This window comes from Pleurodeles waltl, chromosome 6 (assembly GCF_031143425.1).
Source record: "Pleurodeles waltl isolate 20211129_DDA chromosome 6, aPleWal1.hap1.20221129, whole genome shotgun sequence".
NCBI classification, from domain to species: Eukaryota; Metazoa; Chordata; class Amphibia; order Caudata; family Salamandridae; genus Pleurodeles; species Pleurodeles waltl.
Genome location: NC_090445.1, coordinates 1,110,162,617 through 1,110,180,926, shown reverse-complemented (window position 1 = coordinate 1,110,180,926; position 18,310 = coordinate 1,110,162,617). Strand labels below are relative to the sequence as shown.

At 46.9% G+C, this 18,310-nt stretch overlaps 1 protein-coding gene across 1 annotated transcript in view; it reads left to right on the top strand.

Moving 5' to 3' along the window:
• The window catches only part of LOC138301736 (uncharacterized), an 82,921-nt gene that overhangs the window by 15,413 nt on the left and 49,198 nt on the right, over positions 1 to 18,310 (top strand). The window contains exon 3 of the mRNA XM_069242245.1: positions 7,349 to 7,483. Coding sequence (XP_069098346.1) covers positions 7,349 to 7,483 — 135 coding nt within the window. The remainder of the gene's footprint in view (positions 1 to 7,348; positions 7,484 to 18,310) is intronic.

Genomic DNA, 18,310 nt, shown 5'->3' with positions numbered 1-18,310 from the left:
TGAAAGTACACCCACTGTACATAATCTGTAAACAGGATATCCTATTACACAACTTCCTGCCTAAAATGGCATCCGTTTTTATCGTTATGCGTCAAAAAATCTTGAAGCATACAGTCTGGGCGTAATTTTTTTTTGATGCACAGGAGTAGAAATGAGCCCGCATCCATATGTTTGGAAATAGTTTTACACATAACCAATTTTCTGAGGTACAGTGTGGAAGAGGCAATGTTTTTTTCAAGGCATTATGCGTTGTTTTTCAGGCATAAGCGTCATTGTTTGACGCTTGTGTGTCATTTTTTGACACAAATGCATCAAAATTTCAGGTCATTAACTGGGTTTGGGTCATTTTACCATTTTAATGTTATATTACATTTGTGACAAAACTGAGATAGGCTGATTGCACCCACTTTGGTCATGACGGTGTATGGGCACATGGGAGACATCATACTACTGCAGACCATGATCCGCTACTTCATTTACAGGATTTCCACTCTTGACTGACGCACAAGATGGCCAAACGTGTGACCTACATATCTGTATTGCACAAATTGGGCATGTTTGGTGTCAGGAGAGGATAGCAAGGTGATGCACATAAGTACAATACCTCAATGCCTATGGCTCAATGTGTGTGCATTGGCTACTAATGTAGTTGTTGACCCACTGTGTGTGCCTCACAAGATGCATCATTGCAAATATGCTTGTATGAATGTGAAGTCAATGTGTCCAAACCTCAGATGCAAGTCAGTGTGGAAATGAGAGAGGACATGTGTTAGTCATACATGTAGCAACATCTGTTGTGTGCACTTCCTAGTTTTTGGGTAATGTAAACACCACAAATAACAAAGCATGCACCGGATAGATGGCAGACGCTTGTTAATGTCAATGGTCCAAAACTTGCCCATCACATGTCCTGGAAATTTGGATACTGCTTCCTAGGCACTTGTTGGTGAACCCACCGTGAGTCAGGCACATGTACAGACTAAGTGGGTACCATGTTATTGACACAGAAGGCCAAAGGTGAACCACAAATGTAATATCACGCCACAGTTGTGGTCATATGACTGAGCCACAACTCTCCTGTGTCAGTGGTGGACCAGCAGACGAAGCAGCACGTGGCCACATATTTCAAGTGATCAATTGCACAGAGGTGTCTGGTTCATGTGTGTGGTCCAATGTTGATCCTGTATATTTTTATGGGTTTATGTTGTCACAGTTACGTCCAGGTCTCATCGTGAGTCAGTGGCGGCTATTCCTGTATCTACTGAGTATCCTTCGGGGATCAATGGAAGTAAAGCCGATGAGGACATAAGAACCTACATGGGGATGGGCCCACCCTGTCACTGCAGACATGTTATGAGACTTGTCAACAGGGCAACCTTGGTGTGCTGAGTGAGATCATATTTCAGGAGTCATGTCCGGCAGGTGTCATTACAACATTTGTACACAGGTTGGCCTGTAAAGTTCCCACTGCATCTGGGAACATCATAGCCTCTGTGTTGATTAATCTGCAGCTATTCAGCACGCTCACAGCCCATCAATATGTTGTGAGCAATGTGATTCCACGTGTGAACTGTCAGGGTCCTAACATGTGTGAACTTTTCATGCACATTATCAAAGGTTGCTGGTTCTGCTGGAGGCACCATACCCAATCCCTGCATACGGCCATGGTACACTGTCACACTTTGTCGCTCATGCACACCTGAGATCCAGACAAGGGATAGGCCATGATTTGGGTATTTGGAGACCAATTATGGTATGATAAATAAGCAGATTATGCTAAGTAACTTATTTGAGTATGCATTGAAGAACCACCTGACAAAATACCCCTGGAGGAATGTGAGGGTTGGGAAAGCAAGTATGATACATATGTAGCCACAAGGAACCTTTAGGGTAACGCAAAGACAGGTGCCAGTCAGGCTGACAGGATGCAGGGTCAATCAGGATCCAGCAATTTCACAAGGTACATACTCAGTGGTCTGACTAAGCCTGGTCCGAGGAAGAACAAGACAGTTGACATGGAAAACTGTGTTTGTCCTGTGTTTTGGAAGGTGACACATAAACCCAAGGGCTGTGTTACACAGCTTATTTTTCTAGCAGTGCATAACAGTGTAATCGACAATATGGCAACTTCTATGCTGTTCCAAGCATCTGCAAGGGCAGTGCATGTTCAAATGGCTGGTCTGCATGGAGGTGCTCACAGGTGTGTGCTGCATCAGTTTCTCACAAGTCCTGTAGGTGAGATTCTAGTTCAAATGGCCAACAGTACCTTTCACATGGGAAGCAAACTACAGGTGATAACAGGGCTTAGAGACTACAAGCCAGTGCATAATTTAACCTGACGTCCATGCAGACAGATGTACAATGACTATGGCATACCATACGAAAGGGTGAAGCACACTGGATTAATATTGTGAGTCTGTGTGTGTGTAGAGGAGGGACTATCTGGGTACACATATTACCATTCCAGGGACCTTTTAAGACAGGTGGGGTAAGACCAGGAGCATGGGTGTGTCAGGACTTAGGACATGGGCTGACATGTACATGGAATGTCATGTGCGCAATGCTTGTCATAGGTGTGGCACTTGTGCTGTCTATGTTCTGCTTAGATGGAATTCTAGTCACAGATAGTCCTTGCAAAGATAGGTGCTGTACGACTTACTCCTGACAAGGGCCTGGTCATACATTCCTGTTACCAATGCAATAGCACATCCACTGCCTCATGTATGAGGCTTCTTTTTCTCTTATTGACTGATTGTGTCTTAGTTGTGTGCCATATGCGACGATGAACCATGTTGCCAACATGTATGTGTGAAATAGGTGTGGTCCTCTGCAATTGCCCTTCAAAGATGTAATTGTACAGGATATATGTCATTTACAGTGTGTGTGAATGTGACTGTTGTATAATATGCATCACAATTGCTTTGGACATTTCTGTGTCCTGATCAGTATGTCAGCAATGCTCCATGAGGATACACTCTTATTATGATAGTTAGAGATAAAGGTGAGCAGAAATGATTACCCAGACCATGATATGGTGATTACTATTGGTGTTTATTTACATATGTTGATACAGTGGTGATGGTGACTTGTTTCAAAAGAAATTGTTGACAATATGTTGGCGCCTACGCAATCCAGCAGCTGTGTTTTGTTGTTCCCCCTCATGTTGCAGGCCAGCATCCTCCTCTTCCTCCTCTTCAGGCATTTGTGGCTCTGGTTCTAATAGGGGAATGTTCCTTTATACACAAATGTTGTGCAGGATGGCACATGGAAAAATGATCTTGCAGAACATTTCTGGTGAGTATAGGAGGCTGCCACCAGTGATGTCAAGGCAGCTGAATCTCGACTTGAGGATGCCAAAGGTCCTCTCGACTATGTTGCATGTCCTCCTATGTGCCTCATTGTAGACACACTCTGCTACAGTGCTTGGGTTGGCAAATGGTATCATAATCCATGGCTGGATCCCATACCCCTGATTAGCTGAAAGAGAAAATGATTGGGATCATGTTGATGTAGCTTGCCCCATTAATCACCTTGCATGGCAGTAGTTAGCTTGTGTTGTCTGTGACTCTTTTGTGTTATTGTGTTTCATCCTAGGCTTGTAGGATGTACCATCTGCATTGTGTTGTTTCCTTGGCTGAATGAGTGTTTGGCTGCTGACCGTTTGTCAGCAGTATGTTTTGGGAATTGCAGTACAGTGTGCACTCCCTATCATTGTGACTTGTGATACAGGTGTCCCTTTGTCTTCACTGGGGGTGAGATGATAGTTTCATACACAGGTTCAATTTGACAGTGTTGTTAACAAGTTAGCATCTATGTACCCTGGACATCTCATACTTTTAGACATATGCAATGGATTAATTTAAACATCAGTGAGCCGCTTACATTAGGCAAGGTGACAATTAGCCAAACCTCTCCATACGTTGTGATCATTGACGTCTTGACATTAGACTGTACACTAATTTCAGATGTGTGACAGGTTCACTGCAGACCTATCAAACATGCCTAGCTGTATCACGACCTCAATGTGTTCCTGTTCACATGTTGCTGTCGTGGTGTATGTGTTGTTTGCCCTAGAGGGTTGCTGTGCAGTGTGTATATAAGTAGGTTTCTGTACTTACCAACAAGTAGTCCATTTCCATATCGTCCATCCTGGAAGTGTTGATTGATGGTACAGTGATGGAAGATGAATGAGTCATGTCCACTCCCAGGATACTTTGCCACAATATTGGTGATCAATCCTTGGTGATCCACAATGGCCTTCAAATTGATGGAATGTGTGTGCTTCCTGTTGCGGTATATGTGTTCAGTTGCATCAGGTGGCACAAGGCGTACATGTGTGCAGTCAATGGCACCAAGGACGTGTGGGAATCCATTAATGAGGTAAAACCCCTGTTTTATCTCCTGCTGCTTCTGCTGTGTGTTTGGGAAGCAGATGTGGTGGGGTGTGAGTCTGATGATGGCATCCGGTACCTTGGGCAGGAAGGCGGAGAATGATGGCTGTGATATCCCTGCAACCAGGGCGCCAGTGGTTTGAAAGGAGCCACTTGCCAACATGTGTAGTACAGCTAGCAGCTTGGTTTCTGTTGGGATGGTGCGGGGTGTCAGCAAGCTGGGTGCCAACTGTGGCTCAATGTTGCGCAGCAGCTGCTGAATGGCTTGCCAATTCAGTCTGTACCTCTGGATGATGTCATGTTCCCTGAGGCCATGAAGGGTTGTCCTGGTGCGGAATATCCTCTCCTGCATTCTGCTTTGCCTTTGGGGTCCCTGCTGGTGTTGTGGTAGCTGCTGTTGTTGTTGCTGTGCTCTGCGTCTGTGTGCACGCTGGATGAGAAGCACCTCCATGTCTTCCTTTTGATGCTCTGCTGTTGCTCCTGTGTGTTCTGAATAAATACAGGTGTGTTTGCCCCATTTTAACACCTGCCCTGACCCAGGCGTTAATTTTTTACGCAAATCAGGCTGTGCATCATTTTCCGACTCTGCCTCACAGCCGTGCTGGATATTTCCCCGGTAGCATAAATACGACGCACAGGCATTTAAGTCATTTTTTGGACGGGAACGCCTACCTTGCATATGATTAACGCAAGGTGGTTTCCTGCATCCAGAAAATGATGAACATGGCGGGATTTTGACGTCCGCGGGATCGGGCGTTAAAGTTTAAATATCGGGCAAGGTTTGCACCGAATGTGCGTCAACTATTTTTGACGCACATTCGGCACAGACGGAGTATAAATATGCCTCTCAGACTTTTAAGAAAGAATAAAGAAACAATGACTAAAACACAAGAGAATAGAAATGGCACTTGACTGGTGTGACCTAATGGACTCTAAAAGATCAATGAAACATTAGGAAGTGACGTGTTGTATACCCCCTCGCCTTCATTAGATTGTATGATTAATAATACCATTGGGTACTGTTGTCTTCGGGTTGGAGCGCCAAGACCATAGCTTAATTTGTTCCTATTATTTCTCCCTATATTTGCCGTTCTGTGCGTTTTACTAATACATACATATATATATATATATATTTATATGAATATATATTTATATATATATATAATTACAATTACTTTTGATAAAACATTTGTGTATATATTTTTTCAATACAATTTGTTGTTTCTTTTTCCCCTTTGTGCTGGTAGTGTTACTTCCTGCCTTCCTTGATTGCTGTGACTCTCTTGCAGTACTTGCAAGTGGACCTGTGTGGGGCGTGACTTACTTCAAAGCTTGGCTGGGGTAAATTTTGTCCTGTTTTGGGAGTAGTTTAACTGGACTAAATGTGTGGGTAACTTAATGTAATTGTAATTAAGGTACACTTTTATATGTATGCTTATTATTGGCATGCCCCTCATTACTTTTCCCCTTATACTTCCATTTAATTGTAGTCATTCCCTGGTTTCCAACCACTGTCCGGTTCATGTTTTCAGTTGAGTCTAAAACTGTTTATTTCCAACAAATAATAGTCTGTGAATCACTGTGATTACCAACAAGGGATGCCCCAAACATCAACAATGGAGCAGGTGTCTCCGATACAGGGCAGAGCTCAAATATATACCCTGCTCCCCACAGTGTTTTAGTGCCAAAGGCACGAAAAAGCTCCCACCACACAGACAAGCAAGTGCCCAGATTAGCTCATGAGAACTGGTGGATAGAATTCACAAGTAACAATAATGTAAGCATTTAAGGCTCAGAGCTCATTTTCAACGTCTGTGCCTCCTGAGCCAGGAAACAGCACATATAAGGCTCAGGTGTGGGCACATCCAGTCATGCTAAATTATCATTATCATAAAAACGTGCCTGTAACGTATTATTGTTCCACTAAGACAGACTTGCTTAAATTATTCTATACTCCTTTTCCTACCACACCCATATTTACACCAAAAAAGTAAACGTACATATGCAAAGTTCTCTGCACTCCTGGCGGAGAGCGCCACACATAAGTTGTAGGAAAGGTATGGCTAGAGATCTCTGCCCGGATATCAATTATTAGCATTTATGAGTTTATGAAGTAGTACTACTGAAGTACTTCTTTACCTACTCAAACATGATTTGATAAATAATCCCCTAGGTGTTTTTTCTCCTGTGCATGGCTATTGACTTGAGTAATGTTAGGGATTTTTTTTTTTTTGTTTAAGATCTTATTTTACTAGAGATTTGTGTAATAGAAAAGCTTTTCAAAACATGAGCTGTAAAGCTAGATTCTGCACACGTTTTCCTGCACCGTTGTGTTCCATTAAAGTGATGTTGAAATGATCTTGCTTGGCAGATTTTGCACAGGTTAAGGCCTGTGTAAGAGTTTGAGAGCTTTGAAAACTTCACAAAAATGCACAAATTAAGAATTTCACACAACATGGCTACTAAAGAACAAATGTGCACAGTCCTGTTCATTGCCCTAATGCAATGTCATCTTCTAGTTGTCTCTCCCTACGCCATACTATATTTCCAACATTGTAGTTCTTAACTGGCCCCCTTGAATAGGTATCTATGTATGTATTACGTGAAGTCACTGCATTTCTCTTCATGAGGTCTCATTACCCACTATCTTCTTACACTAGGGTTATTAATTGCAGCTATAACAGTATTACCATTAATCAACTCGTAGTCCTACTTTATCAGGACTTGTCAGGTGCAGGTTGTGCAATGGATGGTCCCAATTGGGGGGGGAAGGAGGCATCGTGGCCTGGGCCCAGTGCACTGGTCATGCGTTTACAGGCAGTTTGCACTTCCTCCCTCTTGCCTCCCGAAGTGAGAGGGCGGAAGAGCAGGAATGTGGAGTCACGTGGGGCGTGTAATTTCCTGTTCCGGCTGCCGGAGCCGCATCTAATGAGGGGGGTACTTAAGTGCTCCCCGATAAGGCCTCAGCCTTTTCGTGGATGCGGCATGGGTGGTGGGGACCTGGGACCGGCATCGTGGGACTCCCGAGGTCGTGAAGCTGTTCGTCGGAGAGGAGGGATCCTGCAAGCTGGTGCCTCTGAGGCAATTTGGAGGTCTGCGCCTGGGCCTTCCTACCTCCGCTCATGTGTGCCGCACCTGGGCCCCCCTTTGCCTGGTCTAAATTGCGGCATCCTCGACGCCCGAGATGCCAATCCAGGGCCTGTTCCCTGCCACCTCACCAAGAGCTGCACCGCGCACGACACTTGGTTTAGCTGAGGGGTAGCACCCATCCTTTTGCATTTAGGAAGTCCCAGGCATCTCCAGTCAATTTTCTCCCATTTTCGGGCCTGTGGTTGTGGGAGGGTGGTATCTGTCCTGGCCTACCAGCACAGGGGCAGCCTATTTATACATTTCTAATTCCTGATACAGCATTCCCAGTCCATAGCTTACCGAATCCCTGCCTTCCTGACATGGCGGGGTGGCTCGGGTCATTGTCATTACCGTGACCAACGTCAGCCCCGGCCCGGGCTAGGAACGCGAGAGAGACAGGAACTGGGGTAAGTGTGGGAAAATATGGGGTGAAAATGTTATATAACCTGCTATTTTGGTTATTTCATCATATATATATACTATTAGTGCGTGCATTTGTTAATTTTCAATTGGCAGTCCATTGTGGTAGTGGTTATAAATTGGGGTCATGGCTTCAGGATGCAGTAGAGAGACAAAGAGGAAAGATAATGATCCTGAATTGTCCCAATTGTTAAAAATAGTCCTTGCTACGTTGGGTAATGGTGAGTCCGAGAGTGGGGACGCTGAATCAGACAGAGAAGAAGCCGGAGATATAGGCATCCGTCCTAGGCACTCTCATGTGCCTCCCCGTGCTGCATTCCCCCTGTGAAGCGCAGAGCTAAGAAGCAGGTCCCAACTATCCCAGTGGGAGGGTACCCGGCTTCAGCGCAGCAATCTACTACGGTTCCCCCTGTTGATGCTACTCCTGCACAGTCACCACTAGTAGACTCTAAGAGGGAGCCCCTGCCTCAGATCACAGCATTGGTGGCACCCCCGTTAGTTGAGATGGTGGTACCTACGCCTGATCAGGTTCTCATGATCATTTTAGCAGATGTACTGCAGGCATTGTCAGCTTTGTCCTCACCCTCAGCTACGCAGGGGGTTAATGCCTCCCCTGCATCGCTCCCCCTGGAGATAATGGGATATTCCACGCACAGTGTTCAATCGTTTTTTGCAACCGAGGTGCCCCATGATGTTACAGTGCAGCTGGTCCTCACAGCCGCCACCCAAGCGCAGAGTATTGCACCCCTTCCCATGGCCCTTACACCTCAGACACCTACACAGGATGCAACTGCACAGGCTTTGCTTTCAGTAGTTCATCGATTTTCTACCCTGGATAGCCCGTCTGCCCCTGTCCCTCCTACAGCCCCCTGGGCTCCTGCTGATACTGTAAAAAATGCCCTGGCTGAACTCAAGCGGCAGATCACTGCGGTTGCTGCTGCGCGTCTTAATGGGCCATCTGGTACTGGGAATAAAGGCTCGGGTGACACTCTGTCACCGGGTGTGCAGGCCCCTTCCACAACCAATGGTGACACAGGTAAGGTCACTGACAACAATTCAAGCAAGTCTGGGGGTGTTTGTTGGAAAGTACCGGGTAAGACACATTATTATCCAGGCCGGGGAAACTCACATCTCATGTCCCCTCAGATGTAAAAGACAGAATTTGGAAAGGGAAGTTTGTTGATATCTTTTCACTCATCAAAGCTAAGAGAAGGGATGTGGACTTAAAGGATAATGAAGGAAAGTGCTCTTCATCCAATGACAAAAAAACCAAAGTGGAAGAGAATATAACAAATTGGTTATTTGTTTTTTATGTTTACATGTCGGTCATGTTGGAAAAGAAACCAGATTTCGCACCATCTAGGATATTCTATTCCAATAAGGTATTGAAAGCCCACCACAAGTATGGGGGTAATGCATGGTTGGAGTACGATAGGGACTTCAGGTGGGCTAAGGTTGAGGATCCAGATATGGGCTGGGATCAGACCAAGGTAAATGTGTGGCTGGAGTGTGTGAATAGGAAGATACCGGGGAAACAGTCTTTTCTGCCTCAATATTCAGGTGAGAAAAAGGGCTCTTGCTGAGCATTCAACAGGAAGGTGTGCACTCGTCTGGCTGGGTCCTTCAAATTTAAGCATAATTGCTTCTTCTGCGGGCACTCATCCCACCCAGAGTTCAAATGCAACAAGAAATCCAAGGGGAAGGGTAAGGAGGGGAGTAAGCCTTCAAGCTGAGTAGGTCTTGCCTACACCCATACAGATTTCTCGAATCCTTGCGTGGTTGCAGTCATATCCAAAAAAATACACAGCAGAATTATTGTACAAAGGTTTCTCTTGTAGTTTTAGGATTCCAGCCCTCAGGGTATCCCCTATCCCTCATTACAGTAATTTATTATCAGCTCGGACGCATCCAGAAGTGGTGGCAAAGAAAGTTGAGAAGAAAAGGATGTTGGGCTGGATAGCAGGCCCCTTCTCCTCGCCCTCGTTGATTGATTTTGTGTACTCCTGCTTGGGAGCGGTCCCCAAGAAAGAACCTGGGCAATTCAGACTGATTCATAAACTTTCTGCTCCCCGGGGATCCTCAGTGAATGAGGCGATTTATCCTCAACTATGCTTGGTTCATTATACAACGGTTGACCACGCTCTTGAGAGGTTGTCCGACCTGGGACGGGGGGCTCTCCTTGCTAAGGCTGACATAGAATCTGCTTTTCAGCTTCTCCCAGTGCACCCTGATGACTATCAACTATTAGGCTTCCAATTTGCAAGGTCTTATTATTACGATAAGTGTATGCCAATGGGTTGTAGTGTGTCCTGCAATTATTTTGAGCAATTTAGTTCCACATTGTAATGGATCTTCACCAAGCGCACAGGTCACAAGGATGTTATTCATTACCTGGATGATTTTCTGGTTCTGGAACCCCCGGGTCAGGGAGGCGCTTGTGGGTCTTAAGAGCCTTGACTACCATGTTTGAGGAATTCGATGTCCCACAGCCCAGACAAAATGCCCCCACAACCTGCCTAACATTTCTCGGGATCGAGTTAGCTACGGCTGTTGGTGAGTGTCGCCTCCCCTTGGATAAGAGAATGGCCTTTGGACAATCTATTGACACAGTCTTAGCACAGAAAAAAGTCACCCTTCATCAGCTGCAGGTTTTTGTGGGGCAACTGAACTTCGCTTTAAGAATTATGCTCATGCCTCAACCATTTTCTCAGTCCATGGCCAGGGCTATGGCTGGCCTTAATGAAAAGCATCATCACACCAGGCTTTCTTTGTAGGTCAAAGAGGACCTCCAGATCTGGGCTTCCTTTTTGCAACACTTCAATGGGGCTGTGATATGGCCTTCTCGCCTGGTGTCCAGTTGTGTGTTACTTCTCTTCACCAATGCTGCGGGCAATAATGGTTTTTGGAGCTGTCCTTGGTGCGGATTGGTGCAGATGAATTGGCCGGCCAAGTGGCATGACAATGGTATTACAAGGAATGCTGCATTCTTAAGAGTTTTTTTTCCCATTGTGGTCGCGGTCACAATCTGGGCCCTGGTGTTCAAAGACAGATCAGTAATATTCTGGTCTGACAACATGGTGTGGTGAAGGCTATTAATAGACAAAGCGCTTCATGTAGGCTGGTTTTGCATTTACTGAAACATTTGGTCTTATTGTGTCTAAAACTCAATATTACATTCCGCGCGAGACATGTCCCTGGTGTTCACAACAGTGCTGCAGATGCCTTATCTTGCTCATTGATGTAGGATTTTCGGAGGTTCCAACCACAGACAGCAGAGAAGATGAAAGAGTTCCCAGCATATCTGTGGAAGATTGGATTCCCGCCCTCTCTGAATTAGTGGTTGAGTCCCTAGTAACCTTCACCCGGGGGTCTTATGAAAAATCATTTAAGCACTATTGAAAAATTTTAAGTGCTCTACAAGTCTCTGAATTGTTTTCAACTGAGGCCTATTGCCTCTTTTTAAGTAATCTTAGGGAACAGGAACCAGTTTCTTGTGTGAGGGCTCACCTTGCTGCTATTCGTTTCTTTGCAAAATTACATATTAAGGAGGCCCACCTATATGCCTTCATCATTAAGAGAGCGGTGGCCGGCTGGGCTCGCCTGGATGGTGCAAAGAAAGACACCAGACGCCCCATACCGGTTCACATCTTAGGGGTTCTCCTATCAAGCCTTGATAAGGTTTGTTCTTCCCCATTCGAGGTGACACTGTTTGATGCAGCATTCCCTATAGCCGTTTATGGCACATTCCACGTGGGCGAACTGGTAGGATCGTCTATTTTGCAGGGGGTCTGCAATGGGCTGATGTACTTATGGGCTGAGGTTGCTTATTGATTTGATTACAATACAGATCAAGAGGGGAAAGGGTCTGCCATTGAACTTAAAGCAGCGCATGGTTACCCCTCGTGCCCAGTGGATCGCTTGGGGTCTTACCTAGAGGTTTGCCCAACTACGGGGGGCCCAGCACTGTTCCTTCATTAGAGCGGAGGGTGCTTTGCTCGGTATCAGTTCTCAGCAGTAATGGCGGTGGTATTAGAGGCAGCTGGGTTAGATCCAAAGGGTTACTCACCACATTCATTTCGGTTTGGGGCAGCTACTGTAGCGGCAAGTGCAGGGATGTCACCCGAGGAAGTAAAGACAATTGGCAGATGGTCTTCCAACTGCTATAAATGTTACATTCGGCATGAGTTGCAATGACAAATGTTATGAATGCCTGATTATGATTTTTTGTTTGCAAGATACTGATGCTGGTTTCTTTCATTTCAGTATTATGCCATTTCATGTGGTTTGGGTGCTCGGTCACTCCTTTGTACGGCGGGTGGCCTACAGGTTGCAACTGCTCCATAAGCCTAAGCCAGCATCACTTCGTGATGTATCCTTTCAGTGGTGTGGGATCGGTGTTCTAAGAGTCACTCAGCTGTAGCAACTGGTTAAGATTGCAAAAGGGTGAGAGGGGCTCCAGTTCCCGGACCTCATCGTCATACATATAGGAGGAAATTACCTGGATCGACTGGGGCGCAAAGCGCTCAGAGAAGCAATTTTAGCAGAAACAACCCTGTTATCCAAGGGATTCCCGAACACTGCCATCGCATGGTCACACATGGTACCCCATCACATCTGGGGTCTGGTCGCTAAATCTAGGACTATGAATGTGTCCATGCGAAGTCTCAACTCGGAAATGGCAAGGTTGTGTCCTGGTCCAGGCCGCTTGTGGAATATCCCACACAGACTGCTAAAATGCGCAAGAATGTTTCACAAAGATGGGGTGCATTTATCTGATGCAGGCACAGACCGTTTCATTAAGGCTATTTGGGCCTTTTTCCACAGTTTGTTTGAGGGTGGGGATGCTGAAGGACCTCTGGGCCCCTGGTCACCCTTGTGGCGGGAGAGGAGATACTAAATTCACCATAAACAACAGAGGGGTCCCCAAGGCAGGATCCCCTGGATAACACCAAAGGTAGGATCCTGCAGTCCTTAACCAACCTGCGGATGTTCACACCAGGTTGGGGATTAGGGAGCCCAGATCGCTGGGGTGTACATGGTGCTCCCGCTCATGACCCCTCCGTTTCACACCCACAGCGGAGTGGGGTTTTGATGGGGGGTCCAGAGCACTAGGTCAAGGGAGGGTGAGGTACGGTTCACCTGTATGGTCCAACGGAAGTCGTGGGCGGATCCCTTGGATGTCTGGGTGTTATCAAGATTTATGACTTGACTGAATTTTTGATTGACATTATATGATTTTTATGGGATGATTTTAATTCATTAACTGTGTGTTTTTTAATTCCATTTGTAAATAAAATTCTTTCAATGCCAAAGACAGTCAGACTTTGTCAGTTTACGGGTGGCGGGTGTTGGGGCTGGGGCCGACTGGAGGCATTCAGGTTCTAAATCACAATGGTAACATTAGCACACAGAACTTTGGGTGTGTGTTTTAGGTGTATGCTTATTAGCAAAGTTCTCTGTAGTAGAGGTGGAGATCTCTGTCTACGCAATGTATACGAGAAATGGAAGACAACTGAGAAACTGCCATTACCTAAAAAAAAATCACACTCACTTGAAAAATATTAACCATTGAAGCACATAAATAATGGTCCCACGTTGGGCTCTTCCCCTTGTGCTACATGTTTGTTATGGATGCCAGAGACCAGCTTCAGCCTCCACCATGTAGCCCTGTTCACTAAAGAGGAGTTTCACTGAAGAACAGAGATAACTTGCTTTAAACTATATAGTGAATCGGTACAGGCAACTATGGGCCAGATGTATAAAAGCCTGCAATTGTGAAAACGCTTTTCCCCATGTAACAGTCCTATACTGCAAGTCGGTAACCTGTCACTGGCTCGTGAAATAGGTTTGCGAGTCGCTCTTAGGAAGGAGTGTGCCAAGGGCGTCCCTTCCTCATAGTGAGTCGCAGGGAGATGTCAAATTGTTTTGCAATTGTGAATGCGGTCACAAAACATTTGCAGTTACCTCCAACTTCAAGTTGGTGGTACCCCATTTGCTGAAGCGAATGATTCCCCACGGGACCCCATTCCCTTTGTGAATGGAAGCGAAAATATTTTTCCAGAGCAGGTAGTGGTCCCACAGACCACTGCGTACTCTGAAAAAAATGATACACAAACTTTAATTTTTTTTGTTTGAAATGCATCCCATTTTCCTTTAAGGAAAACCGGATGCATTTTTAAAAATCTATATTTAAAAAGCAGTCACAGATGTAGTGGTCTGCTGTCCCCAGCAGGCCACCATCCCTGTGAGTGTGCCATTCCCAATGGGGTCGCAAATTGCGACCTACCTCATGAATAATGACGAGGTAGGTCATTTGTGACTCCATTGGGAATTGCAAAGTGTCAAACACACTGATATATATCCAAGCTTGAGATTTTCTAATAGCGAATCACTAAGATTTGCTTTTAGGAAATCGCAAATCTAAACCTACATACACCTGCCCCCAACAAATGCCCTGCCCACACGCAAACAGGGGAGGCCTTGGTGGGGTCTTTCAATAAAAGATAATACATTTATAGAGTCATTTGTAGTGTTGGCAGACACGGTCAGAATAAAAATATTTAAAGGGATATGAGCTCACGAAGATCAGTAGGCAAGTCTTGACAGCCAAATCAGAACTGTAGTCTTCACATCGACTGTAGTGGTGCGTCAGACACTAAGGGCCAGATGTAGCAAAGTGTCTGCGCCTCGCAAACAGCGAAAAACGCTGTTTGCGAGGTGCAAAAGCCTCTTTGCTATGCAGAAATGCATTTTGCGAGTCGGATCCGACTCCAAAATGCATTTCCGACTCGCAAATAGGAAGGGGTGTTCCCTTCCTATTTGCGACTCGCAATGCAATTCAATTTCATTTGCGACTGCAAAAGCGGTCGCAAATGAAATCGCAGTTACCATCCACTTGAAGTGGATGGTAACCCGTTCGCAAACGGGAAGGGGTCCCCATGTGACCCCTTCCCCTTTGTGAATGGAAATAAAAATAATTTTTCAGAGCAGGTAGTGGTCCAAGGGACCACTGCCTGCTCTGAAAAATACCAAAACAAAAGGTTTCGTTTTTTTTTCTAAGTGCAGCTCGTTTTCCTTTAAGGAAAACGGGCTGCAGATAGAAAAAAAAAACTGCTTTATTAAAAAGCAGTCACGGACATGGTGGTCTGCTGTCTCCAGCAGGCCACCATCCCCGTGAGTGCCCATACTCGCAATGGGGTCGAAAACTGCGACCCACCTCATTAATATTAATGAGGTGGGTCTTTGCGACCCCATTGCGAGTTGCAGAAGGTTTCTGAGACACCTTTCTGCATACCAAATTGCGACTTGCAATTTGCGAGTCGCACGGACTTTCAAATTGCAAGTCGCAATTTCCTACCTACCTATATCTGGCCCTAAAAAAAGCAGACGGGCCGCCCCAACGATCCTTATTTACAGATATTATCTGAGCGTTACATCATTGGTCTTCAACACATTCTCAGCAGTGTCCGCCTGCAGAGTATTGTAAAGGTGTCTGGCTGGGTAAAGGTTCCTACACTCGGCAGCCAATCAGAGGGCAGCTGGAACAATAGAAGTGTAGCATTTTATGATTGGAAAGCAGCTGAGCAGGTGCTGTCGGGGACTAAATAGCTGCTTTTGGGAAAAGAGGGACACCTTCTCATATAGACAGGGCTACTGGAATTTTGTTCCAGGGGTGGGCCAAATTACGCTGCAGTGTTGAGTAAATTTTGCGGCAAGAAAAGTCAAGTTATGCGACAAAATGTGGCACATTTTGAGATGAGATCGTATTACGTCATTATTTTGACACTTTCACATTTGTTAACACTGTCTGGGCATTGGTTGTTCCTCAGTACGGGAGTAACACCAAAATAGAGAAATAAGCAACAGAAACGTGACCAAGTAAACTTTGCAAAAGGGCTTCCCACTGCACGGCACCATATGAAGTAAAACATTTTTGTTTGTTAAAATCTGCCGATTATGTAGCAGATGATGAATCAGGGCCCGATGGGCAGGTCTGACAGGTCAGAGCGTGGGCTGTTTTTTCAGCTATTTCTGGGCTTATTTTATGGTCCGTTTTTACTGATGATTTCCCGGATTTTAAAACAAACATTGTCAGCAAGCACAAACCCTTACAGTCGTCCATAACTTGCAAAACCTTTAAACAGTGCGTCTTTACAAGTTCAAAACTGCCTCAGTTGGAATATATGGGGCACTTTTTTTAGCTAGCTGTTTCGCTAACGGAAACCACTCTCATGTTGGTGCCCGGGCCTATTTTCTGCCCCATCCCGACCCTTCAAACAAGTAGACTGCAAGTACGTTCTTCTCTTGCAGCCAGTGAGGACAGCCCCCTTCATCTAATTTCAAGAAAACTGATCATTGGCTACATCAGCCACCCAGACGAAAGCACCAAGTGAAGCACTATATGTAGACAGTTATTTTTTTGAGAAATTTTCTTTGTTGAACAAGTCACATTTCCACAGAATGCAACGTGTTCCTTCAGAAATTAGAAACAGTGATGAACCATGTGACAGATACACAATGTAAAGAAAATGTCACAGCTGAGAAAAGAGGATAAACACAGGACATTCCTAGATGTGATACAGGGAATTTCTTCATCAGAGGAGCTAAATCCTGTGTTTCATTTTGTGCCTGAATGAGTTTCCACTTATAACCGAAGCCCAACAAATATTGTAGAAGACCCGGAAGTAGAACAATCTCTGTCACTGAAATACACATCTACAGCAAGGAGTTCACAGCACCGAACATCTTTATGGGGTCCTGGGGGGAAGGAGAAGGAACAAGGAGTCCCCCCCCCCCCCCAACACCCACCCACACTGGGGTTTATTGGGAGAGGTGGTACGGCTCGCGACACGGTTGGGCATCCGGGGTGTCAATTGGGGTCGGTGGGCTGTAAATAAAAGCTGACATTTTGTGGCCACAGGCACCATTTTGCAGGTGACCTGGTGGCCAGGGCTTACTAGTTTGGTCTGGTTCTTTTCTGTGTGCGTAGCCTTAGTGGGTGCGAGTGTAGAGCTAATAGCGAGTGTAGAATAGCTTTATAAAAAAATAATAATATATAGGGAATGGAGAGGCAGTTGGTATTGGGCACTGGGCTCCTGTACTTACAATTTTGGCAGCGTCGCCGGTGTGGGTGCCTTTGGAGACCGAGGTTGCTGACAGGATGGCCGATGAAACAGTGCGGGCGGCGTTGGAGCTGCTTCGGCAGGCCAGCCGCATGGACCTGGTGAGGGCGCGCAAGGCCTCTGAATGCGTCGCAGCGGCGGTAACGGCGTGTTCGCCTCCGCGCGCTGGATCGTCTGGAGTGCAGGTGAGGGGCGTAGGCCGGGGGGCGGGCGGGCCGGGGATCGAAAGTGAGGTCTGGGCGGGGAGGTGGGTATGGGAGTCCCGAGGGCTTCCCCTGGGGCGGGGCGCCCTCGGGCTCCGAGTCAGAGAGGGGGAGCGTCCCGCCGTGGCAGGAGAGGCGCGGCTGTAACGGCGCGCCTCCTGGCTTCGAAGGCGGTAAAGGGGAGAATGAGCGCCCCAGGGGCCGCATTTAAGCAGCAGCGGGGAAAGGCTGAGTTATCGGGCCTGGCAGGGCACGAGAGCCCAGCCCTCAAAAACATGTCGGGAAGCAGGGAGGGGGCGGAGGGGGAGGACAGTGTGTATAGCACGCCCTCGTCGGCCCCGTGGGCCGGGGCAATTACGATGGGGCCAGGAGCGGGAGAGGCAAGTGGGGAAGGAGGGCAGGGGTCTGTATTGGGGCAGCTTGGCCCCAGGGACCCAAGGGTCCCTATTTCTACGAAATGGCCCCCCATGCTACAGTGGAGTAGCAGCGAGGAGGAGGGGGAGCAGGTGGCAGAGGAGGGTGGGTGGTCGGGGGCGAAGAACCCTTGGCTGCTAGGGCCCATAAGGCCCCCAGGCGTGTTTAATGGGGCCCAGGCAAGGTGGGAGAAGGAGGATATGGGTAAGACAGGGGGCGGTGAAGACTATCCATTAGGGGAGGGTGGCCTTTTGGAGAAGGGAGTGGAAGAGTCCTTTTCAACCCCTGGCACACCGGACCTTCTTTGGCAGGATACTTTGGATTTCGAGGAGGAAGACCCAGGCGAGCAGTGTGCGGCTCAGTCACCCTGGAAGGAAGTGAAGGTGGGGCCTGGGGCAGCCGGCCGGATGACGTCTGCAGGACGGTGAGGAGGACAGCGGGAGGCTGCGGACGCTCCTTTTGGGTGGTGTGGCGGTGTGGGTTTTGCACCCCCAATGCCGCTGCCCGGGGGGAGCAACGTTCGGGCCCGTCAGGTATACGGGTGAAGAGTAGATTTACGGCTGCAGGCTGCGCAGTTTGTGGTGGCTGTGGATCTGGGTGGTGCCGCAGGTGCGGTTGCGTGGCACGAGGA